The 21,299-nt window shown below is 31.7% G+C and overlaps 1 protein-coding gene across 1 annotated transcript; it reads left to right on the top strand.

The window, feature by feature from the left end:
* Positions 1 to 378: 378 nt before the first annotated feature.
* Positions 379 to 19,903, top strand: LOC139500672 (endoglucanase G-like). The gene is made up of 12 exons (XM_071289461.1): positions 379 to 427; positions 1,408 to 1,628; positions 9,171 to 9,375; positions 10,642 to 10,812; positions 11,875 to 12,059; positions 12,884 to 13,043; positions 13,687 to 13,798; positions 14,591 to 14,741; positions 16,878 to 17,034; positions 17,622 to 17,787; positions 18,718 to 18,908; positions 19,818 to 19,903. The coding sequence occupies exons 2-12, from the start codon at positions 1,437 to 1,439 to the stop codon at positions 19,856 to 19,858; spliced, it is 1,731 nt and encodes a 576-aa protein (XP_071145562.1). The 5' UTR covers positions 379 to 427; positions 1,408 to 1,436; the 3' UTR covers positions 19,859 to 19,903.
* Positions 19,904 to 21,299: the final 1,396 nt, after the last annotated feature.

Here is a 21,299-nt window from a genome sequence, read left to right as displayed (position 1 = left end):
TAAATAAAGTACAATGTTAAAGAAAGGGATGACTTACTAGTTTATCAAATTTAAAAGTCGTCTCTCAGTCTGATTAACGATTTTATTTAAAGTAAAAATTTCACAAGCTATAAACTTCATATTTATCATTTGAATATGACACTAAATTCATACAAAACAAAAATACCGACTATGGATTATAAAGGAGACTGACAGTCAACCAGAGCGCAGCTGACCAACTGATAGATATATACACGTCTATGTCGCTTGCCAAAGGATACATTTGACAACTCTTCATACAAAGTCAATAAACAATTTTAAAGTGAACATAGAAATTGTCCTTGCCATTCCTAGGTTCATTATATATGTTAAACGTGACCCGCATTGTTCTGGGACAAGTCAAGTTATACATGCTATAGATAACAGGATTATTCAGACGTGAAGTCAGGTAGTAGCATATGTTTGAAATTTATTTATTAATAATCACCCGGTATTCCTGTTCGATTATAATTTTTCTTTCATTTTTGAATATCAATAATGTTACTTTTACACATATATATATACATGTATATAGGTATACCTATAAATATAGATTATGTGATGCGATATTTATCTACTCGAGACAGTTAAATATTTAAAATTTAACTGACGAGAGTGGATAAATATCGTATTACACGAGATTTGGTGGTAGAATCTATTTCTCTAATGATTTTCAAACAATATGCAGGCAAACGTATTCCTTCTTTTCGAATGATCTGCAAAAAGATGTGTTCTTTCTATGTGACGTCATCAGGCATGGTCGCCCTTTTTCATGCCGTCACAATAGGAAATTCAGAGGAAAGCAAGAAAATTCGACGTCATAATATGATTTTAACCAATGAAGAACTAAGATCAAACGAACCACACGTTGATTAAATTTTGTTATACAATGTACGCGGAAAGGGATAAGTTGACGAAGAGTTAGAGAAATTGATATACAAAGTTTTCAACCTTTGTTATTCTATAATGTTTTAAATTTGGAAAGATTAGTCAAATTTTTATGTTTTTTTTTTTTGCAATAATCTCGGATTTTTTCATTTCATTTTGTTTTTCACTTGTGCATTCCGTTGACCTTTAAAGAAGACAAAAACCACAGAAAAGTATATTCTTTAATACATTTTAAAAACGATAAAACAGGAATTACCAAAACTATTAAAGAAATCAACAGACCATATCTGGCATTAAACACATAGTTATATTAGTATCATTTTTTTTTTACTTTTTACAATAAAAGTTCCAAATTTGCAGGCTAAAAAGAACATTTTAACTGAACAAATCATCGCACTAATGAACATCTCGATAATGACATTTACAAAACATACCTCAAATCTAAACAAAAATATTTACAATATTGACATTTGGAATATCTCTCTTTATCATATCTTTCAGCTCGCCGTTGTGACATATTATATATCACCATGCTGGAGCTACTTGCTTTGCTGATAATTTTGCCGTCTGCTGCAATTGCTACAGATATATCGGTACCTATGACCCAAATTCGCGACCAAGGTAATGGACAATTCGAAGGTCACTTAACCTTTGCCCTCACGGAAGAAGTCGTTGGATGGGAAGTAGTTGTAACATTTTCTGCTCCAGTCACAGGATTATCTGTAAGTATCATGCTTTATAGCATATCCTTTTAAAAGTTGTAGACCATTCATCGTTTATGGTAGGCATGAATTTACCCTAAACTTAAACGAAAACAAATAATTCTTTTCACATCCCATCTGAAACAAATTTTTAAAATCATCAGGAAATCTATAATTAAACAATGTTTTCTAAAACAAACCTTTGGCCCTCGTAAAAAATGAATGGGCGGCCCCAATGTATCGTTATTCTATTCAACTGTAATGAAAGTTATTCTCTGTAACCACCAAAGAAATTCTAATAGGGTCTGGCACACATGGTCTCATATTTTGATGAAACTTTTATATAATAGCCAGTACCATACCTAAATGCAATAACAGGCAACAAATTGTTCCGGAATAAACCACATAATTAGGTTGATTTTAGCAATAAAAGGTCATATTTTAACTCTTGAAAAAGTAAAAAAAACAACATTTGCACTGTTAAGTACTTGATATATGTGTAACATATCCTTTTTTTCTGAATAATATAATATAACTGACCTTTAGGTTGTTTGAAATTCACATATGTTTTACGCTTACCATTTTCAGTTATTTTGCTACCAGCTAGTAAAAATATGCTAAAATGGTAAATTTGAATTTCAGTGAAAAATGCGTAAATACAGGATGTTTAAGTGAATGTTTTTTCTTAAATGCAGCGTCTCCTAGTAAAATGTTAGGTATATTTAGAAAGAACCAATATAGGTCTCCCGGAATATGAAATAAAATCAATGGGCAAATAATTGAAAAAAATATTTTTGATGAATGAAAAACACAAGATTTTCAAATTGTGTAAATTGTATTTTTCTACAAGTCAATAATGATCCAAGTAATTTCCATATTTAAACAATACAAAGATGGCATTAAATTTCTAACAATTTAACAAAATTAATCAGCTAATTTTTTTAGTCCAGAAAAATAGTTTTGTTTAATGAAATTTAATAAAAAAAAAGATTGCTATGGTAACCGAATTTCGATAATTTTACATTTTTTTTTTTCTTTCTCAAATTAAGTATGTAACTTTACATTTTTAAAGATTTAATTTTGTAATTGAATACAGAGTGAAGAAAGAACTGATTGTGCATATTAGTATTATTTATAAAGCAATGTGGGTAAAATGCTGGTCCGACTCAAATATTTAAAATCAAGTAAAACACCTTCTAAATACATGCGAATTTCATTATATTAAACTCATATTGGTGCAATCATGTGTAGGTAATTTAGGAGATAACTATTGTATTTTAACCTTTTCAGACATAAAACGTAAATATTACTGTCGCAAATTGAGTTTACCTAGCGACCTATTGCAGAGCTAGGTAAACGGATATTTGTAACAGTAAAATCTAGATTTACGTCCACAAACCTTAAAATACAATACAGTTATATCCTTTCTAATGCAATAGTCAATAAAGATATTGTTTCTGTTTTTATTTGGACATATAGTTGCTTAAAATAAACAATTCCACAAAATGTTGTTGACTTCTTTGGCACATAAACTTCATTGCAACATCATGACGTCATATACTTCCAGTGTTAAACTTTTACATAGTATGTTTTGGGGCTTTGTTTACGCTTCAAATATGGATATAAGCTATTAAAAATTAGTTTAAGGTAGGTGTTTTTTTTCTATTTTGCCTATTTTTTGGGAACATATAGTGTTGTTGAATCCAATTTGTCTGCTTCTTGCATCCAAAAATTCAAGATAAATAAAATAAATCTGTCATGAATTCTTTCTGTTTGATGCCCATTACATTTCTTTGGCACCCAAGTCTGTAGTACATGCATTTTCTAGTAAGACTGCTTGCATATCAGGACAATGATGTACATTATTTGACAGCTTTCAAGCATATAGAACTTTTGCCAGATCTTTTAATGGGCCTTTCTCTAGCTTATATTCACAGCTGCCTTGAAGGAGGTGTTGATCAAGACTGATCTGGTTCTTGAACTCTCGAATTCAACTATCCATAAAACAAATGAATGTCTGCTTTTGTTGTTTTGAAGCCTGTTCTGTTCCTAAAAACAGGATAAATAAAATAGAAATTGTTTCCAAAAAATCTCAGTAAAATTCAAATTTACTACATGTTACCACGTTTAGTTCCAATTGGCCCAGTTGTATCAGAAGACTTTTGAAAAAGATCATGCCAGACGGACTCAAAGTGAGCCAGGTGACCTAAAAAGGACAACGATACATCATGTATAAATTTCTCTTTTAACATTGGACAACCTGATTATCTATAATAAGATTTTTCTTAAATAATGCATAACAATGTTTATTGAATTTTGTGTTGGTTTTCTCGGTTGTTGTGATAAAATATGACAATGATCATTGTCTTACAAATGTGCTCAAGTTTTGAACATGACAGTTAGTAAATAAAATAATCAGAAAAAACAATTACCTTGATTAATGAGGTCATTAAAAGACATCTTTGTCCATCCATTGAGTACTTTTAACTGCACAGCATTCTTTGTTGATTTTAAAGTCACAAGCTTTCCTGAAATGAAAATTGTAATTAAAGAACCTGTATTCATTTTATTGTTCGTTAAATTTATCAATATATATGGAATTTAAAAAAAATAACCAACTTCAAGATCATAAACTCTATAGATTTTTTGATGTCGTTATGATATAAAATGATGATTTGAAATTACGTGATTTTTTATAGTATCCATTCTAGTCTATAGCTAGGAGTTTGTGGTCTTTTTATCAATAGACTCTACGCAACATTTTTATTAAGATGATTTAATTTTATATGTTTTATGATGACGTGCTGATCTTATTGAATTTAGTATTGGTATTGCTTTTAATTGTCTTTATATACTTTTAACCACTGAACCAGGATTTAGGACGAGGGTTGAGTACTTATATATTTCTTTTACCCACCTGCATACAATATGTACAAGCCAGACCCTGTATTTTAAGTGGTTGTGTTATGTTTAAAACTAGATGTTATTTGTAATCTGTTTTTTTCTTTATGTTAAATATATAAAAGTAATACCTTCACCAATATTTTATGTCTGTCACATTCTTAAATGACTGGTCTTAAATCTGAAGTTTTAAAAATTTCTAATATTGGTGATTGTTTCGTTATTCTTGGTTACATCTAAATCAAGGATTGTGTCAACAACCTTCACCCTGTAACGTTTCCCTGGTACTTTATCAAGTGCCTAAAAAAGATTGGATACTAAATTAATTATGATAGACACAATATAAAACAAGATGTGCTGTGAGTCATTGCTCACTACTCATATCCCTGCTTTTTGATAGGTAGCCATCAAACTTTCACATTGATTTGTGATAGCCTTTTTGATTTATTTTGTGAAAACTGTTTGTGATGGACAGACGGACAGTGGATTACTATAGGGCTCCTATGTCTGAATAAAAAGATAAGATATCAAATAAAGTTAATGAAATATCTTATATCTAATTTATGAGATATCTTATAAAATAAATAAGATATCTTAAACTAAACAAGAGGAGGCTGCAGGGTACCCCCCGGTGCTAAAAAAGAATATTTCAATAAAGTACTTGTGACCTTGACCTTTGAATGACCAGACACATCAAAATCAATAGGGATCTTCCTTATCTAATAACATTCAACTGTGTAAGTTTGAAGAAATAATATGAAGGTGTTTAAAAGTAACAGTCCAGAAACCGATTTTCAGCTGAAAATTCAACATCATTAAGTATCTGTAACCTTGACATTTGACCTACAAACATCAAAATCAATACGGATCGTCCTTACCTAATTAACATTCAACTGTGTAAGTTTGAAAAAAATTATATGAAGGTGTTCAAAAGTTACGGTCCATAAACTGATTTTGGACGGACGGACGCACGCATGGACACCTGTATTTCTAAATCCACTTCTGGTGGGGGACAATAAGAGATCTTATAAAATTGTTTTATATTGTTTTATAAGATATCTTATGAATTATATCAGATGTCTTATAACATTCATTCTAATGCAACATCCGTTGTAATGTACGTACGTCAAATTTCATTGGATAACTTCGTAATTTTCAGGGTATATATCAATCTGAAGACTTAGAGCCATCAATCTATGATTTGATGGTCCTAAATATCCGTTTACTGGCTCCGCTAACATGTTGCTAGTAAACTCAATTTGCGACCATCAAACCCATGAGTGATGGCTCCAAATCTGCAAATTCGATACAGTAAGCTCCTAATTGAATATCTTGAAAATCGTTTATTTTCTAAAATTTATGAGATATCTTTATAAATTTCTTTATAAGATATCTCATGAAAGATATAAAATATATTATCATATACTAAGACTGAATAACATATTATTTTTACCATATGAAAATAGCATAACATTTACGTATATTCCATATTTTTTCGAATTGGTGCTTAGCGGGCTGATATGAAAAGTTTATCACATGCTTCAACTTTTATCACATACCTTTCCGTAACATTATCGCATGGCATTCCGGTAATACTCAGAAAATTCCAGAAAATACACCTCAATGGTAGGTTTTCAGTGAAAAACATTACAAAGTAGGGTACAAAACAATTATTTGGAGTAAAATGGAAAAAAAACCAATAAACAAATGATAAAATAAATGCATTTTTAAACATGATTAAGAAAGTTACTTTAAAAATGTTGACTTTTCCAAACAGTGTTTATTATGTATATTGTTGAATTATTTTGATATCGTCCGTATTAAAATATATCATACTGTGGTTTTTTTCTTCATTGTTGAGGCATATGATAGAAAGCTTTCATAATTGAATTTACAACATTTAGGGTCTGACGTCCGTGAATATTTTCACTCTTTGAACTGCTATTTTAGAACCACGTCATGAGATCAATATATTAATCTGTTATTTTTCTCTATTGTTGAAGCCATGTGGTTCTTGGGCTGATAATACATGCGATATTAAAAATGCCATGTAATTATCTTATATTATACAAGATATCTTAAATACTTTTACAAGATATCTTATAAAGTCAAGTGTATGAGACATCTTATAAAGTGAATGCAATGATACTATTTTATATACAGTTATACCTGCCCTCTTTCTTTTAGGTATTTCAGCTTCTGCAATTTTGTTCTTTGTATTTTTTGTCTCATTAGTCATTATAGTGTTCTCCTAAATTAAACAAAAAAAAAAAAAACAAAAAAAAACTTTTTAAGAATATTATGAATATTTTAAACAAGGTACTAATTGAAATTGGAACAATAATGAATTCTGGAATACACATGATAATATTGAAGCAAAAACAAACCTATCTTTATATAATGCATTTAATTAATCATGTTAATCCAAGTTTACTTGCAAGTCTTCAAAATAACAAAACACCCAATTATTCACTAAAATCATAAGCTCAAGCAACATACAAACTGTATGGTCCTCTTCTAACACTGTAGTAAAAAGCTCAAATACTGATGACATCATCCATGACATTATCAATGTTCTGGCTCTATTCTGGCATCATTTTAGTAGATTAAGAATAAGAAAAATATATGTGTGCTTTATGGCAACATTGTGGCGCTTTTTGTCATGAAAGGAAATAGCGCTGCAATGTAGCAAGGATGATGCTAGCAGCATCATTCAGCACTTATCCGGCGTCAATGTTCTGGCAACCTGATCAGCTTGCGACTTTAAAGCCGCAACATTGCAGCATTGTTAGCTTAAGGTTCATTGCCAAATGGTAAATACTATAAATCCTAAGGCTTTGTTGTTGTTGTTGTTTTTTTTTTGGGGGGGGGGGGGGGGGTGGTGATTTAACAGTTGCATTTTGTTTACTTTTTGGTCTTATAAGAGCTTTAGTACTGTATCTTTTTCAAAGAAAAAATGGTATTAGGTAAATAGTATCTACTTACATGTTCCAATAAGAATGTAAATGCCCGTATTTGTAACAATTCATTGAAACATTTCGGGTGTAACATGTCGATCCCCTGCTTTTGTAGTATTATGGTATTTCAAAATGACATTTACTGAAGGCACACCACAGTTTTTCCTTCCATATCTCTTGTTAGTTGTTTCGATGATAATGTTTCTATGAATATCACAGATCCTCAGTTGTGACGTGCAATGTAATGTCAGATTTACATGTAAGTAAAGAAATTTCTGACAAAATGTATACAAGTCTCTTTTTCCAATGGAAGCGTTTTTAAAAATACCTGTGGTCGAAATCTTTTATGCTACACATTTAATAACAATTATTCGAAGATTATATAAATAAATACATTTAAAAAGTTAGTTACGGTAAGAAAAATAAACTATAAAATACACTTTCTAAGTACAGACACAGTTCCATTATTTTCAAAATATGAGCACATCACACAAACTTAACCATATATAAAAGTGTAGGCTAACATCACTGACATCAAATCTATTAATTTCCCATTATGCTTGAATATACATCATGAAGAAATTCGCAAAATAACATTGTTGTCTGCATTTGTTTACATTTTCCTTCCTGTTTTTAATTTGTTTTTCTAAAAGAGAACTCCGTAAAGGGAGATAATTAGATTAGGTAAATACAGGACAACTCAACTTTTCAGGGTCAATTTGTTCCAACACAGTCATGGTTGCCCACTGATTTTGTTTTCTTGCATAACCTTAATCCATTCTCTCTATTCATATAATCAACAATATAAGAAATGGCTGCATTTTTTTTACAACACATGATCAAAATAGAATCTACCCCTCCACCCCCCTTTATTGAACTTTTTACCCTATTTTAGCTAAATATTTTTTTTTAAGAAAGTTTACTGTTAAACACAATTTTTATTTTGTTGTTTTTAAACTGAAAAATAATTTAAATGTCTGAATATCTATATTATTTTTCTTTTTATTAGACATGATTGATCATAATTTATAAACACTGCATTTTCCCTCTTTTTTGCCACTTTAAGTCCTGTTACCAAGGAAACGGTAAACATATGGTGCTAAGTGTAATAATATTTTTTGTTAAGCTCATGTAGCTCTATTGAACTAATAAAGTTTAAAACAAATTATTTTTTAGTGCGTGCCGAAATATTTTTGTGATTACAGAGAATTTCTCTTAAAGAGTGAATAGTTGGTACTAAATCTGCATCACAATTTGAAAGTTTTGGATCTTATTTGTATGTTCAGTTCATTAAATTGTTTTGTAAATTTGGTTTTTAGTATAGACTATTGATACATTTTGTCAAGAACCAAAACAAACTGCTTTATTATCATAGATCGCTCCACTTAAGAATGTGGTAACATATTTGGTGTAAGCAAGTCAACAGGAAAACAAGAAAACAATCATTTGTCCCATCTTGGCACAGTGCTGATACATGTGAAATGTTCAACCGGGAAAGCACATTTACTTAGATTTTTTTGTCGCTAGAACCGGAATGGTAGGAAATGAGAATCATCAGAGGTCATGACAACTATAAAGTATCAAAAAAATGATCACCTGAATTTTTGTTAAATTTATCAACTAATAAATTGGAGTTTATATTCTTCTAAATTTGTAATTTTTTCATATTTCTAAATATTTATCTCCAGATTAATTTTCATTTTAGCAATGGATGGGGACGGAAATTCGTCATTCCGCCGACAACAAAGTCCATTATATTGTAAACCTAGAGTACGACGGAATTCAACATGCCGGAACTACTTTTGATATAACAGTTCGAGGAACTGCTGCAGGTGGTAGTGCACCTACTGCTACCGCAATTTTGAAGAATATGGGAATTGATGGATTTACAGTACCACCAATAATCAACAGTAAGTTACATACAACACTTTTTAAAGAGGGGCGTAAAGGAGGGGTATCTGCACATAGGAACGCGAAATAAAATTGCCATTTCACGATGAACAAAAAATTACAAATTTCTTGCACGTTGATCTTTTTACCGATTTCACGAAACACGGTGGAAATACTGCTGCACGTGAAATAAAAATGGTAACACACGTTGCACGAAAATAACCCTTTACCACCCTCTTTAAAAACTCTCTATTCTACCTTCGCCTCAAAGTTCGCTGAAAACAGATACGATTTGAAATTTTATTAGAATATTTCAAACATTTCTGTCCTGAAGGGTTATGGTATTACACGTAATACGTTGAGGGTATCATTCTTTCTCTCTTCTGTTTTTAAGTAAAAATGTAGGCATATTTTTATAGTCCTTTTTCAATGATATGCAAAAAAAAGTGTAAAAGGATATATCGGAGTGTAAACAGAAAAAAGATAGATTTTGTTTCTAAAAACCTTTCCAAAAGTATACCTACTGTTAATATAACGTTATTCAAAGTATTTAATATTAAAGATAGTTCACCACATACATCTGTTATCAAGCTAAAGGCTTTTCGAAACTGTCATATCTTGTTTGGATGTTACCCTCAAAATAATCTCATCACACACTTGAAAGAAAACTAAATGACAAAATTTTTTAAAACAATTTCTAAAGACGATAATTCTAGAAAGAAAAATGTGTTTACCATACACTTTTTCTTACTACATTACAAAACAGAGATTATGAATGAAATTAAGATTTTTGGTTTACCTCCATTAATAAATAAGTTTTGACATTTTGTAATAAATAAATTTAATGTATCAAGGGAAAAATATGACTTGAACATGTTTAAGATCAAATGCTTTGAATTTCTTCATTTATATAATTTAAAAATAAATATAACAACTGAATAAATACAGATTATCTTATATGAAACATTTCTAATAACAAAGATAGTAATACCCTCAAATTACTGAATAACGCGCGTAGTGGATTGTTTAACAGTGTGCACCACATTTTCAATGTTATTTCGAATAGACAGAACAAATATCACAGTTATTTCTTATAATTTAATTCTAAATTCTATTTTAAACCGAAAAAAACCATGAAAAAACGTTATGACGTCACGTTCACATGACTAAATTATGTCTATCAGCTGATAAACAAAACGACGTCAGCCAATCAGAAGACGCGTTACATCCAAAATTAAATTATTTCTTTTTATACATATCTAATTTTCCTTCTTGTGGTTTTTCAGGCGATGGAACTCCTTATAATTATGATGAAGTTATCACAAAATCTATTTTATTCTATGCCGCGCAGAGATCTGGCAAACTTCCAGCAGACAACCCTATCCCATGGCGAGGTGATTCTGCATTACAAGACAGTGGAGACAATGGAGAGGACTTAACTGGCGGATGGTATGATGGTAAGTACTTGTTATTTACTAACTTAAGATGCTATTCTATGCCGCACAGAGATCTGGCAAACTTCCGGCAGACAACCCTATCCCATGGCGATATGATTCAGCTTTAAAAGACAGTGGAGACAATGGCGAGGACTTAACTGGCGGATGGAAAGATTTTAAGTACTGGATATTTACTAACGCCCTGTATTATTTCTTGCAATGCTCCGCAACTTCAAATTGGATTTGCATGTCCTTCGAGGTATTTGATTCGATCACCATTGATAGGATTTATGAAGAAGAAACGTATATCCGGCGTAACAAAATATTATATTTCTTGTATTGGTGTTCAATATCTCTTATTTATTACTTTATGTCTGTGTGTTATAATTCATTTTCAATATGATTTATTAAAAACATATCTATGTTTCTGTGAAAAATAAGCGTTAGTTAGACTCAGAAGGTTGACTTGTATTTCTTATCTACTCTTAATTGATACATAATCATTTCGCTGCACATTTCAAGCTCAAAATATTGTGGAATTATGCTTAATCGGGACGATAGCAGATGACCAATGTTCAAAATTCGTATATCGATTAGGAACAAAAATGAGGGAATCGCATGAACGCAAATGGAGCGAAGCTTGATGCATTGACAGGGTAAGGGTCTCTTGCTATGCTTGTATCATCCACCATGTGAATTTACATTCAGTCATAATGTCACGAACTTGAATTGGAAACACTGTATTAAATTATTATATATCAGACGACCATACCATAGAAAGATATAAGATCGCACAATCATGTGGCCAGTGAGTTGAGACACCGACACGTCATATAGGTCAAACAAAGAGTGATAGTGACCGTTACATATATGAAGCAAGATTTCACAAATTTTTCCTAATCATTCTGTTCGAGCAATTTTGTGTAAGGATCAAAGTTTGTAACAACTTCGGTGAAACTTGGACCGTTTAGGTTTTATGCACACTGATGGTTGGTATTGAAGATACCTTTCACGAACAAACCCGATAAAGGTAATTTTAGAAACGCGCTCTCTGCGCTTTTAAATCTAATTATTAATTTTCAGCTGGAGATAATGTTAAATTTGGATTTCCGATGGCGGCATCAACCACGTTACTTTCATGGAGCCTTCTGCAATACAAAGATGCTTACCAAGCCAGTGGACAACTTGATGCTATGTACGACTGTATAAGATGGCCTCTAGAATGGTTGATAAAATGTCATACAGGAACGAACGAACTTTATGTGCAGGTATATAAGCTGCAAATTGTAAAATATAAATTGTGAAAAATAAATATAATAAGTTTGCGAATTTCTGAAAAAAATATTCCTTATATCAAATATTTCAAATATTAATTTTATATGTTTAAAATTGTGAAACTGATAGATAGAATAAGCTAGCGAAATTCTGAAGAAAAAAAATATTACCTTTATGCGTTTTAGATAAGTTGAACAATTTTCTAATGAAAGGTGTGGTTCCGATTTTAAACGTTGTAGTAGCTTATAAACACATGTTGTGTACCGTTGTTGAAATTATATAACCGATTAATAAATATTTCAAATCATTTTGAATTCTTTACAGCACCTTGTTTTGATTTGTTGGAAATCAATTTGATAAATTTAGTCAAAATGTGAAAATAACAAAAATACCGTATCGTAAGGAAATTCAAAACAGAAAGTTCTTTAACAAATGGCAAAATCAAAAGCTCAAACACATCAAAGGAATGGAAAGCAGCTGTCATAGTTCTGACTGCTTACATGTATTTCCTACTGTAGAAAATGGTAAATTAATATAAAAAAGAAGATGTGGTATGATTGCCAAGGAGATAACTATCCACAAAAGACCAAAATGACACAGAAATTAACGACTATAGGTCACCGTACGGCCTTCAACTATGAGCAACGCCCAAACTGCATAGTAAACCTGGTTTTATAGCCAGCTTAACCTCTTACTTGTATGACAGTCGCCTGTAAGGTAGTTAAAACAATTGTTGTATGTTTTAGAAAACAATATCTGAAATAAATTAGTTTCTGACATGGAAAAACATTTTTTTCAATGGTATATTTTACCTCAGGTAGGAGATGGCCAAAAAGATCACGGCGTTTGGGGCAGACCAGAAGACATGAAAATGGACAGACCATCTTATAAAATCACAGCAAGCAAACCCGGAAGTGACGCAGCTGGGGAGTATGCTGCTGCTATGGCTGTTGGTTCAATAGTGTTTAAAGACAAAGGTTAATATCGAACAAATATGAACATTAAGAGTTTCTGCACGAAACAATTCTAGTCTTTTTATGGTGTTTAAAAATGTATATATTATACAGATCCATCATGCTCAGGAGAGGTATTAACAAAAAATTGTAGTCTGAGAGTACTCAACATCACAAAGGTTCCCGTAAAATATTGACGTTACAAATGAAAATAGACGACGCCACAAAGAAAATGTGATCGCTGTACGACGTCGATTGTTAAATAAAATCAACTGTTACAATTTTACTACACCAGACGCGTATTTCGACAAAAAATGTTACTTCAGCATTGTTAAGTGTTGATAGATCTATTTATAATAGAGATTAGAAATAAGATACAGAGTTAAACTACAGTATCAAACTTTTTTTTACAAATGTTTTCAAAAAAGAGGGAAAAAACCGTAAACCTCAATTTATCAAATATCCTAACTCCTCGGCACCTCAGAAGGAATAGGCAGATTTTGGTCCAGAATGAATAATATAAAGTCTTCCATGTCTATTAAAACTTTACAGTTTAAAAATGCATTATTATTTTTGGAAACTTCCATAGTTTTGAAATAGAAGAAAGAGATGTTTTTTTCTGCTCAGCACTCAATATTTAGAAACTGTTTTTTCCTTATCATTATAGATCCTGCCTTTTCTGCAAAACTTTTAACACATGCAAAGCAAATTTATGATTTCGCAAAAACATACAAAGGAAAATACAGTACTAGTGTTCCTGAAGCAGCAGCTTATTACAAGTAAGTGATAAAATCATTTTGATTGGACACGTAATTATTTAAAAGACCAGGATGTAGAAATACCTTATTTTGAACAAATTTTGTTTACCTCGGATATTTCTTGTATGCTTTGGAAAAAAATATAACATTGATATACGAGAGAGAGAGAGAGAGAGAGAGAGAGAGAGAGAGAGAGAGAGAGAGAGAGAGAGAGAGAGAGAGAGAGAGAGAGAGAGAGAGAGAGAGAGAGAGAGATACCTCGGATATTTCTGGTATTCTTTGGAAAAACATAACATTGATATGAGAGAGAGAGAGAGAGAGAGAGAGAGAGAGAGAGAGAGAGAGAGAGAGAGAGAGTCTTTTCATCAGTGTACAATCTATCTTTGTGTAGTAATCAGTGTACAATCTATTTTTGTCTTTTCGTCAGTTTATTATCTATCTTTGTCTTTTAATCATAATTTGTATTATCTATCTTGGTCTATCAATCAGTGTACACTCTTTTTTGTCTTTTCATCAGTGTATTATCTATCTTTGTCTTTTCATCAGTGTATTATCTATCTTTGTCTTTTCATCAGTGTACTATCTATCTTGGTCTATTAATCAGTGTACAATATATCTTTGTCCAGTAATCAGTGTACAATCTACTTTTGTGTATTTACCAGTGTATTATCTATCTTGGTCTATTAATCAGTGTACAATATATCTTTGTCTAGTAATCTACTTTTGTGTATTTACCAGTGTATTACCTATCTTTGTCTATTTATCAATGTATAAATTATTTTCGTCTATTGATCAGGGTACAATATATTTCAGTTCTGATAACTATGTTGATGAGTTATCTTGGGCAGCTGCATGGCTTTACATGGCCACCAACACGTCTCAATACCTGACAGATGCAGAGAGTTCTTACCTGTCAGGAGCAGCATGGGGACAGTCATGGGATGAAAAGAATGCAGGGACTATGGTAATCGTTCTTATAGTTACATGTATAAGCGATATTTGCTCACACTTCCGGTGCATCTAATAACATCCGGTTTTTTTTGGTGGAGGTTTTGGTTTATCAGTCTTTGATTCTTTTTTTTGTAGACGGTTTTCCATGTCGTCTGTTTTCACCTTATAAGTTTGACTATTCCTTTGCTGTATTCTGTCTTTTTTTACACAACGTAATTGCTTTTTTTCTCTACCTTAGAAATTACAAGCGCTAAACATTTTAAAACTTCAAAAAATCATACATATTATTCTTTCGAGTCTTTCTTGTCTTTGGTAGCATTTAAATACAAAGTAAGATATGGTTGGATGCTAATTGCTTATTGCTCGTGACACGAATAGCTCATGACAGACTATGATAAATCTTTTATTAATTTAAAACATTTTTCTACAGCTGTAAAAAAAAAGAAACACACAAGGCAAAGGACACTATAAAACAAACAAGCAATTTTCACTATTGTGCTTAATTAGAACTGATTTCAAATGTTATTTAGACATGACAATCTTATTGTTGTCTCTTTGGCACATTCCCCATTTCCATTCTCAATTCTATTATTGTAAATTTATGAATGTCAAATAATTGAAAACTAGTACATGTTTTTGGTAAGTTGCTGAGTTGACTTTAGACTTCCACTGCACCGATATATTAATCTCTAACTTATATAACAATTATTGAATCGTTGTAGTTTTAAATTAATCCAATATACTATCTTCACAAAGGAAAAAATAGATTATAACATAACTAAGTTGACAAGGCAGCAACTTACTTATATCGGTAAAAATGGCAACATAACTTATGAGGTCAAAATATGGATTTAAACAGTATTAAAAAAATAAATAACATATTGTCAAGCTTTAAATCGCACTGAATCAAGAATTGTTTGGCGCCTAATTTTACACGTTTATATATGTTTGAAGCAAATTGCCAACTACGGTCTTGATCAGGAAAGAATGACAAATAGCGGTATTAACGTTACTTTTTGTCTGTTCTCTCCTTTCAATCATTTTCGTATTGATCCGATAAAAAAACAAGGGTACAAAGAAAATGGTAAAACCCAACTCGGAAACATTGCATTTCAGTTAGACGGAATAGTCTGGAATATCGAAACAACTTATATAATAGCTTACGTCATTACTCAATTATGTTTAAACATAATGTTAAACGTTTATAAAGCTTTTCAATATCGTGTTTTCTGTTTTTCTTTTAACTGTTTAAGAATATTTCATAAAAGAGGGACGAAAGATACCAAAGGGACAGTCAAACTCATAAATCTAAAACAAACTGACAACGCCATGGCTAAAAATAAAAAAGACAAACAGAAAAACAATAGTACACACGACACAACATAGAAAACTAAAGAATAAACAACACGAACCCCACCAAAAACTAGGGGTGATCTCAGGTGCTCCGGAAGGGTAAGCAGATCCTGCTCCACATGTGGCACCCGTCGTGTTGCTTAAGTGATTACAAATCCGGTAAATAGTCTAATTCGGTAGGTCATATTCATGAAAGGGAAGGGGATTGTAGTTACGACGTAAGGAACATATCCGATATCATTTGTGAAACGGTTATTCCATAACGGTCAACCAACTCGTGATGGCGTCCGTAAAATTTACGAAGGGATGATTTCAACTTCACCATTTGGAACTCTTGGTTTAATAGCTTCCTTGTGAGCAGCAAACCTCTATCAAGAAAATCATGATAGGAAATGCAAGCACGGGAATATCGTATCAATTGGGAGATATATACCCCGTATGCAGGTGCTGCTGGAATGTTGCTACTTAGAAATGGAAAGTTCACAATTGGAAAGCTGAAATCATCTCTTTTGTCGTAAAGTTTTGTTTTCAACCGACCCTCATTGTCAATTTCTAGATGTAAGTCAAGATATGAAGCCGACTTAACTGTATCTGTAGTATCCTTTATCTTTAGTTCGATTGGATAGATGCGTTCCACATAGTCACCAAATTTTGAATTGTTTAGTGAAAGAACATCATCTATATAGCGGAAAGTAGAGTTAAAGGATATTGCTAACTTCATAAACTTCATAAATACAATATTGCCGATTAGCATTTCCTGTTTTTAATTATGAAGTAACTGAAAATATTTATTTAGATATTGTTGTATAAAATAACAAGCAAAGACAAATATAAACAAGACATTGAAGCAACATTTACCAATTGGTTACCTGGTGGTACACAATCTGGACGAATTCCCTACACTGCTAAAGAGCTCGCCTTCAGATCAGTGTGGGGATCACTCAGATACGCTTGTAAGATTATATTTTTTTTATTACATAACATGACTGTGTCATTATAATCTGTTATTTTGATTGGTTGACAACAGTCACGAAGCACAAAAACATCTGCACGTGCTATTTTTGACAATGTTAAACAAAATGCATAGAAAAACAAGAAAACTGCCTTATCGGGTTGTAAAAGCGTTGATGGTGTACACATTTGTCTAATGGATCGCTTCTGTACGTTATACTAATGTCTTCGGTCAACGTGATTTCGCCCTAATAATATAAAAAAAGAAGCATTAAATTCTAAAACAAGTACGATTGTAATATTGTTTCTTATAAGTTTAAAAAAAAACTATAATCAGCCTCGTTTTTACATTGAGATTCTTACTAAATAAGGCATAAGCAGCATGGGATTATTAAATCATTTTCTGTATTTTGTATAAATGGAGAAAACAAAATACTCTTCCATCTCTAAATTGGTAATAACTTGTGTGCAGTATTTTTTCAGTAGGTTTTTGCCAAAACAAAATTTGAATAAGAATACGCATTGGTAATAATTTATGTATTATATCAATATGATCAATTGCATGTCATTCTGTTATCTTTTTATAAAGCAAATATGGCTTTCATGGCACTGTTGGCTGCTGAGACAGGATTGCATCCAACCGAATATAGAAATTGGGCAAAAAGTCAAATTGGATATGCTCTAGGAGATACTGGAAGAAGTTTTGTAGTTGGGTTCGGTGTCAATCCACCCACACAACCCCATCATAGAGCAAGGTAAATGACCATAATCTGGATCAAGAGACGTGAATGGAATTAAATGCCATATTTTGTTAAAACGATCGACAATTATGAATTTCTACAAATCTATCAATTTTCAAAGTAATCATTAAATGAAAAGAGATACTAGTAGGCCTTAAGAATAGTGCACTGAAGGTAAAAATGATATATGTAAATTAGGAAAGATTCAGTTTGATAAAAGGATATGTGGTAAATACGCTAATGACTCAGTAACCCAGCAACGAACAAAGCCTGATGAATTTTGAAAACAGATAGTTTTTATCACTAAATAGATGTCAAAATATTCTAACAAGCTCTTAATTGCCCATTGTTTAGAAAAGTAGCTAACAAATTAAACAAAGACCATCAGACATTTTACAATCAGCACCAAATTATTATCACAAATAAAGAACTGAAAACATAAAAAGTAGCCTAGGTTGCCGAGTGCTCTACATAGTTCAATTTCTAAAGGTGCAATCGACTCCGATCATAATTGACTAGAATTACCATGCCGAAGGTAAATGGTTCTCTTCCGGAACTTCGGCTTCCTCAAAAAATAAAAAGAAAATAACCTCCTATTAATACCAATAGAATTAATATGTACATCATTGAAACTATCATAAATGACATTTTAAGGGTTTATAAATAAATTCCAAAATATGTGTTCGTGTCCTATGATACACAATACATGTCACCGAATAGATCTTTCATGACACAAATTGAACATTTACTCGTACATATCGATAGAATTCTAGCGTGCATTTTTCTAGGATGTTTTAAAAAATAGTCAGCAAAGATACCAGGCTATGATTTTATACGCCTGACGCACGCAGCGTCTTCATAAAGCATATACGAGGTGCTCGAATCAAAACAGATAATAGGCCATAATAAAGGGTTTAGTAATAGAAAGTCTTACAAAACTTTCAGTTCATGTCCATTGATACCTGCTCCATGTTCATGGGCTAATCAACAGGAAAAAGGAGCGAATCCTCACACATTATATGGCGCTTTGGTTGGTGGTCCTGATCAAAATGACAGGTACACGGATAGCAGGACAAATTATATCAATAACGAAGTGGCGTGTGATTACAATGCTGGTTTCCAGGGTGCTGTTGCAGGTACCAAACAAATTATCTTAGTTATTTACGTTAAGATAAGGCCTAGTCTGTTTGGTTTTTTTTTTTGTATTGCGTGAAGTAAAGTCATAAAACAAATCATCAATCTTACCAAGTAGTTTAAGTGACCATACGAGCGTTTGCTCTACTTAATTCTAATCACATACGTATTAAACCTGCACCTTTCCACATGTTCCAATTAAAAATACATTTCAACACATTAACTCAATATCAATCAAGAATACATGCTACTTTGGAGCTGCATTAAATATCATTCTGATGAGGGCGTACCTACAGTTGTATGTATCTTAATGTCGATAAATGTTAGTTTTCTTACTGACTTAATAGTTAAGTTATACAAACAGGTTGGCATCATTGAAAACATATTGTTTAATATTGTGTTGTTTAATTGGCCGAGACTATTGCAATACAATGCATTTGACATTTGTAATGCATTGGTTGTAAAGGTGAATTTGATCTGTACACACAGGACTAGAAGACAGTCTAATTATAATCAATTACATGGGGAATAAAGGCAACAGTAGTTTACCGTTGTTTAATAGTCAGAAATTAATTAAGCGAAAACCAAGCAAACCATAACTGGGGGAAACACATCAACTATAAGAGGAAAACAACGGAACAACAGAAACACAGAACAACAAAAAAACGCAAACATACATAGAAACCGGTAGGAAATGTTACTACAACCAAAGCCTATAAACAACTTAAAAAAACGTACCCTCGTAAAAATTGAAAGAAAAACAAAAACAAAAACAAAATTTTCTTACACCTTCTTTATCACATTTCTTTTTAATTTAGGTAAAACAAATTGACTGCGCTAGAATACACTTGTTTATCGATATGTCTTCCATTAAATATTTTCATAACTCAACTATTTTAATTCATTTTCAGGTCTGAAATCGCTGCATCTGAGGAACCTTTTAGACAAATAAGATATTATATAATTATATTAAACGAAATAAAAGTAAATATCTTTATGTTTTTATCTTTCGTAAATGTTGTAGTTTACGTGACATTTGTGACATAATTGCAACAGGACATCCTATGAGAAAAAAAAATAACTTAGAAAAAGAACCCATGGTTAATAATCTTAATCATTGGTTTTTTTTTTAAGTGTTAATAACTATTGGCTTAATGGTTCATATTGAGAAACAATCCACCAAAGAAACCAGGCTTATAATTTTCATCTACACTAGTCTCATCAGTGACGCTCGTATCAAATTATTTATATTCCAAGAGATCGATGGTTCCTTCGATGGTAAATGACTTCTTTCAACAATACAAACTTGAAACCATGACGTATCCAATCGTACTGACACTGGCATTAAACACTTACATTTAATCATCAATTATATTTTTAGAGAGCAATCACAAAATATCACACCCAATGGTTACCTAATACTCCGAACTAACCGACAAAGTTCAAAATGAGATCAGAGATACAACTCGAACAGTAGTAATCTGATGTTATATTTGTTTTTCTCGTGGGATATTGTCTGATGCTTGGTCCGTTTCTGTGTGTGTTATATTTTGGTGTTGTGTCGTTGTTCTCCTCTTATATTTTAAGGCGTTTCCCTCGGCTTTAGTTTGTTACCCCGATTTTGTTTTTTTCCCTGGATTTATGAGTTTTGAACAGCGGTATACTACTGTTGCCTTTATTTATAATGTTCCTAACTTAGAATTTTGTTTCGTCAAAAAATCTTATAGGCAAGTGTTATTCAGTTCACTATTGTAACATGTATAAGCTCTGTAATATATAATAAAAGTTTACATAGAACTAAAGAGCTGTGTTGTACTTCTGTGTCTTCAACCTGTCATGTACATTAAACGGGGACTCTGAAACAGTCTACAGATGAACTGGACTATTATAAATCCGCAGACTTCCACTTCAGCCGTATTGTTTCTTTAAATTCCATTTATCATTAATAATAAATTATCAAGATTTTGAATTACATGTGTGGTTGTTTATTTATTTTTTTGTAATAGAGTATGTAGAGCGAAGGACTGTGGCCCACGATTTTCATTTTATATTATATATTTCCATTCACTACTATGGATTCATTATTATTCGTTGGATATTAATTTTCGTTGATTTCGTGTTAACCCGGATACCACGAATTGCAATGTATAACGAATTACAAATTTAAATAAGAATGAATGTAGACTTTGGCAGAACCATAAAATCAATTATCCACGAAAATGCAAGTTTTTCCCAATCTTCGAAAATTGGTACCCACGGAAATAAATGAATCCACCGTATCAAATTTAGTTCGTATTTAAAACTCTTGGCGGATTAAATGTCAATCAAATTATAATCCTGGTACCTTTGATAACTATTAGCATATGTGATTTTAAAAGGCCATTGATTCCAGA

Source organism: Mytilus edulis, chromosome 13 (assembly GCF_963676685.1).
Source record: "Mytilus edulis chromosome 13, xbMytEdul2.2, whole genome shotgun sequence".
Classification (NCBI taxonomy): Eukaryota; Metazoa; Mollusca; class Bivalvia; order Mytilida; family Mytilidae; genus Mytilus; species Mytilus edulis.
Note: the sequence above shows the minus strand (reverse complement) of the source record. Positions and strands in the feature narration are given on the sequence as shown.